The sequence below is a fragment of the Ruditapes philippinarum genome, unplaced genomic scaffold (assembly GCF_026571515.1).
Source record: "Ruditapes philippinarum isolate M1 unplaced genomic scaffold, ASM2657151v2 ctg723_1_1_1_1, whole genome shotgun sequence".
Lineage (NCBI taxonomy): Eukaryota > Metazoa > Mollusca > Bivalvia > Venerida > Veneridae > Ruditapes > Ruditapes philippinarum.
Window position 1 is genome coordinate 692,376 of NW_026866929.1, and position 15,501 is coordinate 707,876.

The 15,501-nt window shown below is 33.0% G+C and overlaps 1 protein-coding gene across 1 annotated transcript; it reads right to left on the reverse strand.

Annotated features, from left to right (window-relative positions):
- Positions 1 to 12,459: 12,459 nt before the first annotated feature.
- Positions 12,460 to 14,974, reverse strand: LOC132734245 (FMRFamide receptor-like). Its single transcript, XM_060720949.1, has one exon. The coding sequence runs from the start codon at positions 14,297 to 14,299 to the stop codon at positions 12,980 to 12,982; it is 1,320 nt and encodes a 439-aa protein (XP_060576932.1). The 5' UTR covers positions 14,300 to 14,974; the 3' UTR covers positions 12,460 to 12,979.
- Positions 14,975 to 15,501: the final 527 nt, after the last annotated feature.

Genomic DNA, 15,501 nt, shown 5'->3' on the forward strand with positions numbered 1-15,501 from the left:
AGAATGAATCAGAGCATCAAAACAATCTACCAGTTTACCTGTAAATACACAAATTATGCGCTTTCAAATAATTTTATTAGCATTCGAAAATCGCGGCTCTCGCCATCAAAATCTTACAAAATAGTGCGCATGCGTAGTGTAGTGAATCAATGAAGTAGAAAGTTAGATAGAGAGGCCCGTAATGGTGGTTAGTATATGATCAATATGGGGATGAATGAAAAGTATGATGAAAATTAAAGCTATAGGACATTTAATAGGACAAACAATAACACATATAAACATGTACCGTACTACGTATATGAACATGTGACATAATCTAGTTTTTATACAAAATGATTAAATATATATATTAATTGATTCATTTATTTATTGAAATGCTATTAATATATCGGTTTAAAATACAGTACTTATTCTCGGGCCGATTTGGTAAAGGGCCGAAACGTCCGGGGCCGAAACGTCTTGGGTAGTTTGGGGCCGATACGTCTTGGGGCCGAAACGTCTCGAAATCGTCATTTGACTACATGAATCATTTTTATGTTACAAAAATGACTGTATTGGAGGTCCAAAGTCTAAATTGACAGAAAAAATCCATAATTATAAATGTCTATACCCCCCTCCTCCACCTAAAAAAAACAAATAAAACAAAAAAAACGAATTGCTGTGAAAGAATAAAATAAGCAGCAGCTTTTCTGATTAAATGTATAAAATTAAAAATATAAAAAATTTTATCTTTACTGGTATGCTATATCATATTAATTTTAAATACCAAAATGTAACTTGGAATATTTAATGGAAAAAGAAATAACAAATGCACAGGTACCCAAGTAAATCAAAGACGTATTATAAAATCTTTAAAAGCAATTAATAATTGACACCTCAAGTATGTAATTCTTATCAGTTGTCTAGAGCTATTTTTAGCACTGTCAAATTGCAGCCACTGAATTTGTAGCGCTTCAGTGCACAGGGTATAAACAATTGCCGTGTGTAAAGATTTTTATACACGGCTTATACTGCCTGTTGACATTTTTAATGAGTGACATTTGAACATATGTAGGATTTGATAGGTAATTAAAGGGGTGGTTAAAGGTAATTATTATTGCATAGCTGAAAAAACCCATGTGGCAAATTGACATCTTGAGGCAAATTTTATCACGTGTCAAATTTGTGCATTTTCCGGATTTTCTCGAGTCAAAACCCGGTCCCCGGGGGTCAATCGGAGCCCCGCATTTTAATATTAAAGGTTTAAAATAAAAAAAGAGCTCTCTGAGATAAAAAAAAATAAACAAAAACTCTACGAATTTAAAAAACCTAAAGACTTGCTCTGCCCCTTTTGATTAGATGAAAAAAAATATATCCAAAAATAAACTGTTTTCTTTTAAAAATTTAAAAAATACACCCTTTTTCCAAAAAATTTAAAACAAATTTTTTTTACCCTTTGCCCCCCTAAAATGATATAGAATGATAACCCGAAACCCCCTGACTTCTTTGGGAAAGGGCCACCTAACTTTCAAATCTAGTGGTCCGGCGTACCACCTGCTAAAAAAGTTAGTGTCGAGGCCTGCATTAGGTTGGTAAATATTAAAATCTAGACCACAAAAAAACAATTATCATTTCAAAGTCTATTTTCGAAGTTGAACATCATATTACGTGTATAAAAGATGATTGAGTACTTTGAAAAATTAGAGGAGAATTTAACTAAGATTTTAATTGTGAATATTTACTCTTTATTTATAGAATGTCTGAGCATATCTAATTTTATTAAACATGATTAAAAATATGTCAACTGCCGCCTTCAGCGAGTGACAGCAATAATGACTCCTTGTTGATAGAGCTGAATATTGACAAAGGGAGATAAGGGATTACTATGTTTTTTTAATTTGAACACACTAAAAATAATGTGGAAATAATCTCACAATTTACATTCAATATGAAATCTAACGAAATTTTATAAATAATTTGTAAAAAAAGATTGCTGTTTTTAATAAGAAATAGAAAAAATGGATGGTAATCGAAAACAAAAACTAAAATTCTTTACATCTTCAGGCTTTATGACTCTTAATTTTTCCTATATGAGCCGTGTCACGACAAAACCAACATAGTGCGTTTGCGACCAGCATGGATCCAGACCAGCCTGCGCATCCGCGCAGTCTGATCAGGATCCATGCTGTTCGCTTACAAACCATATTACAAGTAGATAAACTGATAGCGAACAGATGGATCCTGATCAGACTGAGCGCGGAATGCGCAAGGCTGTCTGGATTCATGTGCTGGCGACAAAACCCCATTGTTGTTTTGTGTGAGCGCTAATGTGTTTTCCACTGGCGCCAGAGTCCATAAATAATCATAAATTGAATCAAATAATATCCATATAACACTCACACAAACTGCCAAAAATATTATCAAGAATTACCTTTAAGGCGCATCACCGTATATACTATCATATAATTATTTACGATAGTGTATACCGGATATGTGCCTAAAAGTAATTCTTGATACTCTCTTAAAATAACGACTCCAGTTTTATTTAGAAATAGAAAAAATAAAATGATGCGCTTAAGAATATGAATATCCTTGATGTAATCTAACGTGTATTTTTACTGACCATATAAATAAGATAACACCAATAAAAAATTCTGGCCACTTTTTATACATAGCTCGCGTTTAAATGCTTTTATTTTTTGGGTCTTTTGCACAATTAAAATGATTATTCCGGAAATAAACGGAGTGAAAGAATGATCTGACAATTTGTACACTAGTTATTCATTATGTTCAAAACCTACATCAAATGGAACTTATATCTAAAAAAATACTTCTATTCTATACATGTCAAAAAACCTTAATGTACTGTAAAGTTCCTTTCAGACTTGAATGTTTAGAGTTACAAGACGTCGTTTAATACCTGGCCGACATACAAAAATAATTTCTAAGATTCCTCTCTATTGATAAATCTGTTTGCAAGAATCATTTAAGCTATATAGAGAAATCACTATCGAGTAGCTGGTAAATGTAAGCTATAATTAGAATCTTGAGCTTGAGATTATTGGATTTGTCTTAAATATACTGTCTAAGTTAGAATTTGAATATTTATATCTCATGAGACAATACCTACATGTGCATACATATATTAATATCACTGCTGGTCTTCTATAATGCGACTAATTTAAAGGTGCATGCCTCAAGATGAGCCAAAATAGTTCAAGAAAATCAAATTAGTAAAGAAATATACTAAGATTTTGAGAAAAGTAAAAAGGTTCAAGATTCAAGTAATACTTCAGATGTTGACTGATTTTACAGTATTTATCAGCATAGTATTAATTATTTTTGCTGCGTGACTAACGTAGTAATGGCATTTTTACACATTTTGATCTCTTTTTGGTAACTGTAAGAGCCGTTTGCAAGGTGTAAATTACTTTCTGGTTCACTTCACAAAATTTTTAACTTTACTTTTAGATTCATTTTAAAAAATTTCCATGGAAATTAGCATGAATCTGGGGGCATGCTGCCTGAACAGCTTGTTCGTTACATGCTATTCTTGTTGATTTTAGACAAATAAAAGAGCAGCAAGGTTCTTATGATGTCGAATTGAACAAACTTCAAAGTAACAAATCTAGACAGACATGAACAAATGTTTCTTTGCAGTCTCAAAAGATTATAGTTTTGCATTAAATTGAATGTCTGCTAAAAACTAGCAAAAGGTACGACCTTCCTAAATGGTCTGATTTTATATTTATGACAATGGTCAAGTACTCCATCAAGTCTACATATCACTGAATGGGTATATGTAAAAACAAGTTCCAGATATACAAGAATATTGCAAAAAGTATGAGAAAATGAAGGCTATCAGGTAAAATATACATATGGTAACTTTACATATATACCGCAGCACGCCTCCAGATTCATGTTAATTTTCATAAAATATTTTAGAAATGTATTTAAAATTAAAATAATGTGAGGTAAACAAATATAGTAATGTGCATATTGCAACCGGCACTTATACAATCAACGAAAATTACCAAAAAGTGTTCAGTATATGCAAAAACATCCCTTACTGCGTTACTAACGCAGTAGAAATATGGTGATAAAATACTGCAAAATCAGTCTTAAACCTACATAACATGTAAAATATAGCTTGGATCTTGAATGTTTTAACCTTTCTTAAAAGTTTAGTGCACTGTTCTCAATATTGGTTTTCTTGAAATATTTTGGCTCATCTGGAGGCGTGCAGCTTTAAAATCCGTTCAATTTAGTTATGTTTATAGCTCGCTTTACATTATATACTGTATATTGTAATACAAAAAATGTTGGTAAAATATCAAAGTATGCCATTGAAATACGTCTTATATTTAGAATCGTTGTTCCATTGGCATAGGGTGTAAAGACATTTTTGATGAAATCTGTTCTGAATATGACAAAATGAAATGTTTTTTCGTCAGTTATTCGTTGGTTTAATAAATTCAAATCTGGGTTAATTTCGACTGAAGATGCACTCCATGCTCGTCGGCCTAAAACAGCAACGTCTGTCAAGACGGTTGCTAACACGAAAGAGATAGTAAAAACGATGCAAGATACACCACTAGGCAAATGGCTAGTATCGTTGACGGCTCTTTATGAGTCGCTCATACAAATGTAAATCTTATACTGGTGACGGAACATAAGAGGTTTTATTTTTGAGTGACCAAAACAAGATTTGTGCTACAAAGTCTTGCAAAAGACCACCCTTTGACTAAGAAATGGACATCTGTATAAAGAAGGTATAGTTATGTTTGCCATTTTCTTTTAAACACAGGGTCCCGCAATTCAGGTTCCTGTTGTTAAAGGTAAGTCTGTTAATGCGAAATTTGACTAGTGAAAGCAAAGCAAATTCTTTCGAAAACGAAGACTCGAAACAGGTTTGGCCAATGTCAGATTGCTGCATGACAACACGTCATCACACAATGCGTCTATAGTGCAATACTTTCTGAAGCAGAAAAGGTTATTGTGCTCCTCATCCTCCGTATTTACAAGGCATTGCCTATTGTGGCTTCTTTTCGTTTTGTTTCCAAAGCTAAAAATACCTTTAAGGTCAAAATTTGTTCAGCGCAAACACCTAGGTTCAGCCATATTCCTGTGTCTTCATAGTATATCTAAAAAAAATTTGAAAATGCCCGGAGACTCTATATCTATTTTAATTTTTGATGTTGATTATTAACGCTGCTCTCATGGTAAAGTATATGTTCTGCTAAATCGAACATTATGGGGGAAAATTCGATCCATATCTCTATAATCTCGATAGATGATCAGTGAGTAAAGATACTAGATGATGGTATGACTAGAAAATAACGTTAAATTTGTATCATGCCCAATTTATTTTATCAAAAGTCGTTGCCATTCTTAATTGCTACAACCTTTCCTAACAGGATATTGGAAAGTTTTACAAGAGCGCTCATCTAGATCTAAGTTCGATAATGACTATCATGTTCCAGCGACATAGATTTGAAATATTTATTCAAACGTAGAAGAAATGAGCCTCGTCACGACAAAACCAACATAGTGGGTTTGCGACCAGCATGGATCCAGACCAGCCTGCGCATCCGCGCAGTCTGATCAGGATCCATGCTGTTCGCTATCAGTTTCTCTACTTGTAAAGGGTTTGTAAGCGAACAGCATGGATCCTGATCAGACTGCGCGGATGCGCAGGCTGGTCAGGATTCATGCTGGTCGCAACCCCATTATGTTGGTTTTGTCATGGCGCGGCTCAAATGGTTAAATCACAATCATTGTAAATAACACATTAATCTTTCAAACATATTTTATTCATATTCTTTACATTATGTCGGCTGAAGTGGTATATACAAAATGTAAATTATTGTATAGCATGCAAGAATTTTACATGAAGAAATCTGATAATTTCCTGAAAATGCCCTCTTCCTAAAATGACTAACTGCAAAATTTAAGTTATGACTTTAACGCTTTAATTCGTAAGTTCATGAATCAAAACATAATAGCTATTTCAAAGGATGTATTTTTTACATACAAATTGAAAACATATGAATGAAACAGTAGGAGACTGTTAACAAAAGTAATTATTTGAATACTTTATATTTACCAATTTTTATAACGTGTTTTATTCTCTGGTAAAATATGAAAGATGACTTTTCAATTGCTTGTGCTAATGTTAATGTTAAAGACACTGTTCTTTGTAAAAATGTTTGCTTAAATTGTGTACTTTAAACTGTCTTGTATCAATTCCAATCATTTGTATATAACTTTGCGTTCAAGGAAGCATTAATTACCTTTGTGAAGGTAACCAATTACATAGAAATAAAGTTAATGGGCAAGGAGTGTCGCTTTAAAATCGATGTAACATCACTAGCATTTAATGTAATACATGCTAATGACAATATTAGTGGTAAAACGAATGAAGTGCACAAGTGCTCATTAAGTGAAATCTATACCAAACATTGGCAATTAGTATTGATGTTATATCGCGTTTTCATCATCATATCGTCATACCATCGCGATATCACCACCATACCACCGCGTTTTCTCACCATACCACCGCGTTTTCTCACTATACCACCGCGTTTTCTCACTATACCACCGCGTTTTCTCACTATACCACCGCGTTTTCTCACTATAACACCGCGTTTTCTCACCATACCACCGCGTTTTCTCACTATACCACCGCATTTTCTTACCATACCACCGCGTTTTCTCACTTATACCACCGCGTTTTCTCACTATAACACCGCGTGCTCATTAAGTGAAATCTAGACCAAACATTGGCAATTAGTATTGATGTTATATCGCGTTTTCATCATCATATCGTCATACCATCGCGATATCACCACCATACCACCGCGTTTTTCTCACCATACCACCGCGTTTTCTCACTATACCACCGCGTTTTCTCACTATACCACCGCGTTTTCTCACTATACCACCGCGTTTTCTCACTATAACACCGCGTTTTCTCACTATACCACCGCGTTTTCTCACTATACCACCGCATTTTCTCACCATACCACCGCGTTTTCTAACTATACCACCGCGTTTTCTCACTATACCACCGCGTTTTCTCACTATACCACCGCGATTTCACCACCATATCATCGCGATTTCACCACCATACCATCACGTTTTCTCACTATACCATCGCGTTTTCATTATCGTTCCATCGCGTTTTCATCATCGTACCATCGCGTTTTTATCATCGTACCATCGTATCGTACCACCGCGCCATCGTAAATCAAGGCTAGAATTTAACCATCGCTTATACCATGGTGTACGTACAAACAGATTCTGCTATAAAGATATTGTCCTTATACATGCATGAACACACATTTAAAAGAAACATCGTCATGGACTTCATGTCGAAAGGGGTTGTGTCCTCTAAATCACGTGGCAAATACACATAAATCAGATATGATGGATATGACCATATGCTACTCTTATTTTTATCCCCCGCCGATGGAATCGGGAGGGGGATATAGTTTTGGCGTTGTCCGTCCGTCCTTCCGTCCGTCCGTCCGTCCATCCGTCCGTCCGAATTTCGTTTCCGGAGTATTTCTCTGCAACTTATGGCTGGAATTCAACGAAACTTTATGGGAATGTTGATCAGCATGTGAAGTTGTGCACCTGGGTATTTTCGTCTGGATATTTTTAGTATTTTTAGAGTTATTGCCCTTGACTCAGTAAAATTTTGTCCGAATTTCGTTTCCGGAGTAGTTCTCTGCAACTAATGGCTGGAATTCAACGAAACTTTATGGGAATGTTGATCAGCATGTGAAGTTGTGCACCTGGGTATTTTCGTCTGGATATTTTTAGTATTTTAAGAGTTATTGCCCTTGACTTAGTAAAATTTTGAAATTTTCAACTTGTGTCGCATGTAACTCAAAAAGTATTTGACCTAGAGTCATGAAACTTTACAGGAATGTTGATCAGTATGTGTAGTTGTGCACCTGGGTATTTTCGTCTGGATATTTTTAGTATTTTTAGAGTTATTGCCCTTGACTTAGTAAAATTTTGAAATTTTCAACTTGTGTCGCATGTAACTCAAAAAGTATTTGACCTAGAGTCATGAAACTTTACAGGAATGTTGATCAGTATGTGTAGTTGTGCACCTGGGTATTTTCGTCTGGATATTTTTAGTATTTTTAGAGTTATTGCCCTTGACTTAGTAAAATTTTGAAATTTTCAACTTGTGTCGCATGTAACTCAAAAAGTATTTGACCTAGAGTCATGAAACTTTACAGGAATGTTGATCAGTATGTGTAGTTGTGCACCTGGGTATTTTCGTCCGGATATTTATAGTATTTTTAGAGTTATTGCCCTTGACTCAGTAAAATTTTGTCCGAATTTCGTTTCCGGAGTAGTTCTCTGCAACTAATGGCTGGAATTCAACGAAACTTTATGGGAATGTTGATCAGCATGTGAAGTTGTGCACCTGGGTATGTTCGTCTGGATATTTTTAGTATTTTTAGAGTTATTGCCCTTGACTTAGTAAAATTTTGTAATTTTCAACTTGTGTCGCATGTAACTCAAAAAGTATTTGACCTAGAGTCATGAAACTTTACAGGAATGTTGATCAGTATGTGTAGTTGTGCACCTGGGTATTTTCGTCTGGATATTTTTAGTATTTTTAGAGTTATTGCCCTTGACTTAGTAAAATTTTGTAATTTTCAATCACAATCATCAGTCACAGGGCCAGAAAAGGAGTTTCAAAAATGCAAAATTAAAAAATCTTGTCTGACAGTACAAGGCCTAGAGCTTTGATATTTGGTATATGATATAACATATAGGTCCTCTACCAAAATTGTTCAAATTTTAGCCCTGGGGTCAAAATTGGCCCCACTCCAGGGGGTCATAGATTTTCCTTCTTCTTGTTTGAAGGTACAATTAAGGCTTCAAGTTCAAAGAATATTACAGTTTATGCCATGATTAATATATAAATAAAGCCTTATGTCTTCAGTTGTTGTGTTAATAATAACCAGTGCTCGGCGGGGGATATAAATTCAACGAATTTGCTTGTTATACTTGAAATGAAAATTCTCGTTTTTTCTCTCTAAAATACATTGTAATAACTTATTACCATCTTCATTATCTGTTAAACAAGCGATGGTGGATGAATGAATTGCACCAATACACTTTTTTAATCTTTCGGGAGGTTGATATACCATTAAATGGGCGATTTTTACTCTTACCTAACAGATAGTACCGGCATGAATACTGGCATAACGTGACTTTCTTCATTTTAGCTTCGTTTAAAAATTGCACAAACAAGTTAAAGTACTTGATGGACTTAATTGATTGAACATTAATTGCAACCCCTGTAGGATTCTATCTAGCGGGATCTTTAAATTACCATCTCTATAGGCCATTAAATAACAAAGCATGTTTACGTGATTTTAAAATACCATCTATAATCATACTTTAGAAATGGAGAACGTATCTATCTACTCAATCTTTTTGTCTCTTGCAGATGAACTGGATGTACCACAAGCACACCTTCATATTCATGCCTACTTTCAGAAGAATAAAGGTGTATGTGATAATGAAATACTGTCTTGTGAACAAATATTGTATTTCAAAGTTAATTGGTCTATGATAAAATGTCTGTTATATCATTAATATTTTTGTAGATAGTATTTAGTATCAAACATGACGAGAAACCATGAAATAGTTACATGTATACATGTATGTAGGTAGTGATGGTTAAGTGTGAGATAAACGGCCGTATTTGCATATCTGTACATTGCAGATTATACATTGTTCCTAAACAACATATTCTCATTTATCGTATAAATGTATATGGTGGCATATTTCTGCCACCAGATAACCATATAAATAACTAGTTAATTAAGAGGTTAACTAGTTACGTAACTAGTTAACCTCTTAATTAACTAGTTAGTTATGTGATTAACTAGTTACGTAACTAGTCAATTTGTTCAATAAATAAAAGATCATAACGGGAAATAAATGCATGTTAGTGCCTACAATTGCCATCCTTTTATTATTTTACCAGTTTAATATTAAGTGGTTAACTAGTTACGTAACTAGTTAACCACATAATTAACTAGTTAGTTAAGTGATTAACTAGTTACGTAACTAGTTAACCAGTTAGCGATATTTTGGATAAGTGGTAAGTGATTAACTAGTTACGTAACTAGTTAACTACATAACTAACTAGTTATTTAAGTGATTAACTAATAACGTAACTAGTTAACCAGTTATCACTTATCTATAAATAGGCTCAAAGGCTTCGTCTAATGTCTGCAATGACTAAAGTGTAACTGTGTATCAATGCAATGGAGCAAAACAATGCTATTTATTGATAAGTGATAACTGGTTAACTAGTTACGTAAGTAGTTAATCACTTTTTTTCCTCTTAATTTGTCTTCACAGTTTTATATAATCTGGTATCGCTAGTATATCTCGCGATATTTATACATGTGCGCTGGTAAAATCTATAAAGCAATCAGCTTCATAATTCTAAAAACATTCAATACGTCTATATAAACGTGCTTATAATCACTATTAATGCAAACAACACAATAGATCTTAGCTGAAAATTGGCATCACGAGAGATTTGTTTAGTGTATTTTATGTACATAAAACAAGTAAAAACATTTAACATAATTACTTATTGCCTTAAATTTGTTATCCAATGGTACCAATAAAAGAACATGTCGCCTTTTCTGTGCTTCATAATAATGTCGGCCAAATATATCAGCATATGCTTTAACAGAAGACGATAATATCCACGCGTAATTACTATAAGCTGTAGCACTATGCGTTATCTGTTATCTCTAAAAACGGAGTAGCGATATTTTGTCAGAAAATATGAAAAGTATGCAATATAATATGTCCTTATACTGATTTTTTTTTATAATTTTGGCTTTATGTTGTGACGTTAACGTTATATTGCGATATTAATAATCGAAACACATTTATTTTATCTTGATGAAATCATACTTGAAATACGAATAGTAATGTTAATAATTTTCATTTGAGTAGGTGGGAAACGCGCGAAATCACTTTACTTTTGGGAATTTTGTTTTTTTTCCACTCCTATTTTCTTATATTCTTATTGAGTCACATGGTGAAATACATTCTTATTAAAACTTTCATCAAATAAGACTCTCTCTATAAATATCAACACATCGTGAAAAATATTATTTTACAAAGTTTCAAGACTTTATTTCAGAATACAACTTGGCAATATACCCATGCGTACACAGTACGTGTAACAAATACCGTAATCATATAATATAGTCAAATGGTCAATGTCAAGACCTTATTAAACATATTCCATTTATATATCGTACATGTAATATGGTTTTCTCCCTTTTGATTAAGTAATTGACCAAGCTAGTGTGTTTGAATAAAAAATAACACGACGATTTTTTTTCTATTTCAAAATATTTTCAATTCATTTCATTGATAACAAACCTTAATAGAATGAAATAAATTTTGTCATCGCACGTCATTCGATGTAGCAGAACTTGTGAGAAACTGATAATCTTACAGATCAATCATTTGATAGTACATTAATTTAAATAAAATCAATAATACTGGTGTTATTTCCATGATTATTACGTAATAGATATTAATTAGCCTGTAAGACACGTCAACATGTAAATTGATAAAGATTGATAATGAGGGACAATAGTGGATTATCTTCCCTTGATAAAAACCGAGGTTAACCAAATTGTAAGTAGGTCCAAATATTTGGAATCCTTTGCTTTTATCGTTGAGTTTTATGTAAGACAGGTTGATATGTTTTAATCAATTATTTCCACATGCATCAACAAATATGTAAACAATAAGAAAAAAATGTTTCATTTATGTCAAAAGATTCTACATCTTATCGCAATATTTAATCTGAATATTACAAATGATAATAATACATATATAATAAACTGGCAACAGTAACATGTACATATGCAACTGAAGAAAGTTTGTCAAAGCGACAATACATCAACAACTCGATGTTCGCTTTATACTATTAAACACGATTCCAGGATGCTTTCGCTACGATAGTTAACCAAACCGGATGGTTGTATCAAATGGTGATTAAACGTAAAATAATTTAAAGCAATGTTATATCCTTGTACAAGAGGTAAAAACAACTCAAATTTATTCAATTTCAGATTTCTTCTTCTACCTTGAAATAATTTAGTAAAATTCAAATCTATTTCTTTAAATACTTTAAGTTTCAATCAATATTTGCAAAGATGAAGTCTAATTCAGCAAAAAGATAACGCACTTCCTGTCTCTTCATTTTTTTGTAATAATTTGTATCTTTTTTCAAAATATTAATTTATTGAGACAAATAAAGAAAAGATTGCGACAATAGGATATGAAAATAATAGGAAAAGGTAGTCATACTTTTTCTGTTGTTTAAATTGTTTCCGAGGGATCTCCTATTTTCCAGAATTTTTAAAAAAAGAAAAAAATAATTCCAATATGGAATAAAACGGATCATTGAATTAATATCTGAATACTGCAATACTAAATTGTAAAATAAAGCTCCAAACAAAAGCCATGTTGACATACAAAGCGTTGACTTTCACTAATCTTTATACATGTTGTTAATTAAACATTCAAAGGTTTATAGAAGTTAATCTTGGATAATCTCGTTGATATGAAATGAAGTCTAATACGTTTTGTTCACATCTGTATTACATAGGTAATGATGTAATAAAGTTGTAAAATATATTTACATTTTCATCATAGACAGTAGTTCGTTAATATTGTAAAATTTTACATAAATATCGATGTCGTCAATGCTATAGATTTCAAATAGTTCGTCTGCAACAAGTGCCCTATGCATGTCAGTTGTATGATCGACTGAAGAATCGTTTAAACCACTGTTATTTGTATTGACGCATAAACAATCCGATGTTATTTGTATTGAGCCTTTATTCTAATTGGAAGAAATTCAAAGGATTATATCACTGCTTTTATCTAAATGCTTTATTCCACTTGTATAAGGTATCTATGAAGATGAGTCTTCATTTTTCACACCATTTTCAGTATGATGCACCATATCGCTGGCTATTTTCAATGCATCATTCGGATGTAGACTATTATTGGATAGTCTAGTAGAAGTTACACGTGTCTGGTTTGATAATATAGGCTTTTCGGCATTTGTTTTTATCTGGTCATTTGAGTTAGACGAATTATTTACAGTAAAAATGGCAGATTGTCTTGGTGATGGGGTTGCAGACGGAGTGTCAAATCTCGTGCGTGAATAATTAGAGTGAGTCGCAAGATTCATGATAGTTGCTTCGTTTCCTTTTCTCCATGAACAAAATATTACGATGACTTCCTGTCTAAATTTTGTTCCACTGAGACAATACAGAAAAAAATTGAGGGAATTGTTCACATACATTAGCATATTGACAATTGCCCACCAAAGATCTAGTTGTGCATGTTTATGCATGCTAGAATTTTCTGACCAGTAGGGATATCCGATATTGTAGATACTGACTGGTGAGGTACTCAACAGAAATACAACGTTTAAAGTAAAAAGCATGGCAGTCATCGATGACTGTTTATTGTTATGTCCAGAGCTTGTCGTTTGTCTGTTTCCATTCTGAGCTGAAGGCACAACACGCGTTTTTACTTTCCTTTGGCTTTTTAATACCTTGAATAAAATCAAAGAATTTCCTAAAACAATTACTGTGAACGGAATAAGACAAAAAACACATAAATCGATCCACGGCCATATAACATTGAAAAAACTGCGATAATCTGCGTTGATTTCAATACATTTTAAGTCATCCAGTTCTGCGGTAGTATCTCTGAACACCATTCCATAAAGCATGTGACTATTTAGGAGAAGAATAAACACTATAACAGCTATCAACAAAGCTACTGCGTACTTTTTTGTACACAAAGTTTTTGCTTTGTGCGGTAACCATGCTGATATAACTCTTTCCAGTGTCACAACAATCAAAATCCAAGCTGAAAAATCCAGAGAACTGTACACCATCCAGATATTTAATTTACACCCGAACTCGCTGATTGTTCTTACATCAACTTCAAACAGATGTATCAACCACTGTCGTAAAAGTCCGGTATACAGCACAAATAAATCCGAGAATGCAAGAACTGTAAGAAACAAAGCCGTTGTTGAAGATCGGATACATCTGCGTGTTAAAACAAGTATAGAAAGACAGTTTCCAACAGTGCCTAATATTATTAGAATAGGTGGAACAATTTTCCATATCAGTTCTCCCGCTTTGAATTCCATAAACGTTGTTATGTCCTCATGATTTTCGAAAGAAAAGTTCGCATTCGAAGCATTTGCCATCACAAAGTCCTTTTGCTTTTTGTCCTTTTTAGATATCTCTTTCCCAAGTTTCGTTTCTCTTTTCCAATATCTTCTTATAATATAACTTGCCGTTATCAAGAGCAAGCCTTTATAACCACGTGTATTCCCACACAACTGTATCAGATTCACACATATCGGTCAGTTCTCAAAAGGCTTGTATCTCATTAGCTATTCGTAATGATTTGCTTTATTATAAAAAATGTTTCGGTATTATTTGATATATACATGACGTCCATTTATTTCAAATGTTTACCTATTTGTATCACGATTAAAGTGCGAAACGACACGAAAACATGTTGTTGATGTTGAATATTAGTTCTTCAATATTTTTCATATATGTGAATCAATTAACGAATATCGTCTCTGTGGGTGGTACGTTATATTTGGCTTCCCATCAATAACAAACATATAATGATCTATCAAGGAGAGGAATTGGATCTCGCATATTATTACTTAGGATCAGTATGGAGATGTTTTCAAAACAAGCACATCACTTTATGGAATAACTGTCTGCATTATGTTTACAAATATAAAATATTCATCAGGTCCAAACTTCAACAAACGTTCTGAATAAGATGTTTGGCATTACATGTCTGTAAAACGACTTTTGTTTTTATTCTGCGAAATAGCTAGCTTCATGGTTAAAATAGCATGGATTTACCTGAAAGAACAATATATATTTCTTAATAAATTACAGAATCAAAATACGCATAAACATATACCAATCTGAGAAAATATTGACAATAACTGTTAAAAATTCAGTGTTTGAGTTCATAACGTTGGCATTTCTAAGATGAAATTTTTCTTCAGATGTGTGTTAATAAATACTGCAAAATCAGTCATTTATTGCACATAACATGCAAACTATTTATCAAACTGTGAATATATACATTTTTTTCTCAAGGTTGATTTTATTAAAATATTTTGGCTCATCTGGAGGCTTGTAGCTTTAAACACGTTTTGTACATATGGCTTTCACTTCACAGTGCCAATAACTAAAAAAAGTAGAATTTGGATGGCAAGAAACTGTAAAGAAATTAACAAATATAAGGAATATGACAATTCCACTTCAACTACATATAAGAATTACAGCAGATTAAGAATTATTAACGTAGGTAAAATTCGACATATAACTTCATGAATTTAGCGTGACTCTCTCAACGAATTAGAACTTGTTTTAT

Coding starts and splice junctions, on each gene's coding strand:
- LOC132734245 (XM_060720949.1), bottom strand. CDS start 14,299: ATGGCAAATGCTTCGAATGCGAACTTTTCTTTCGAAAATCATGAGGAC.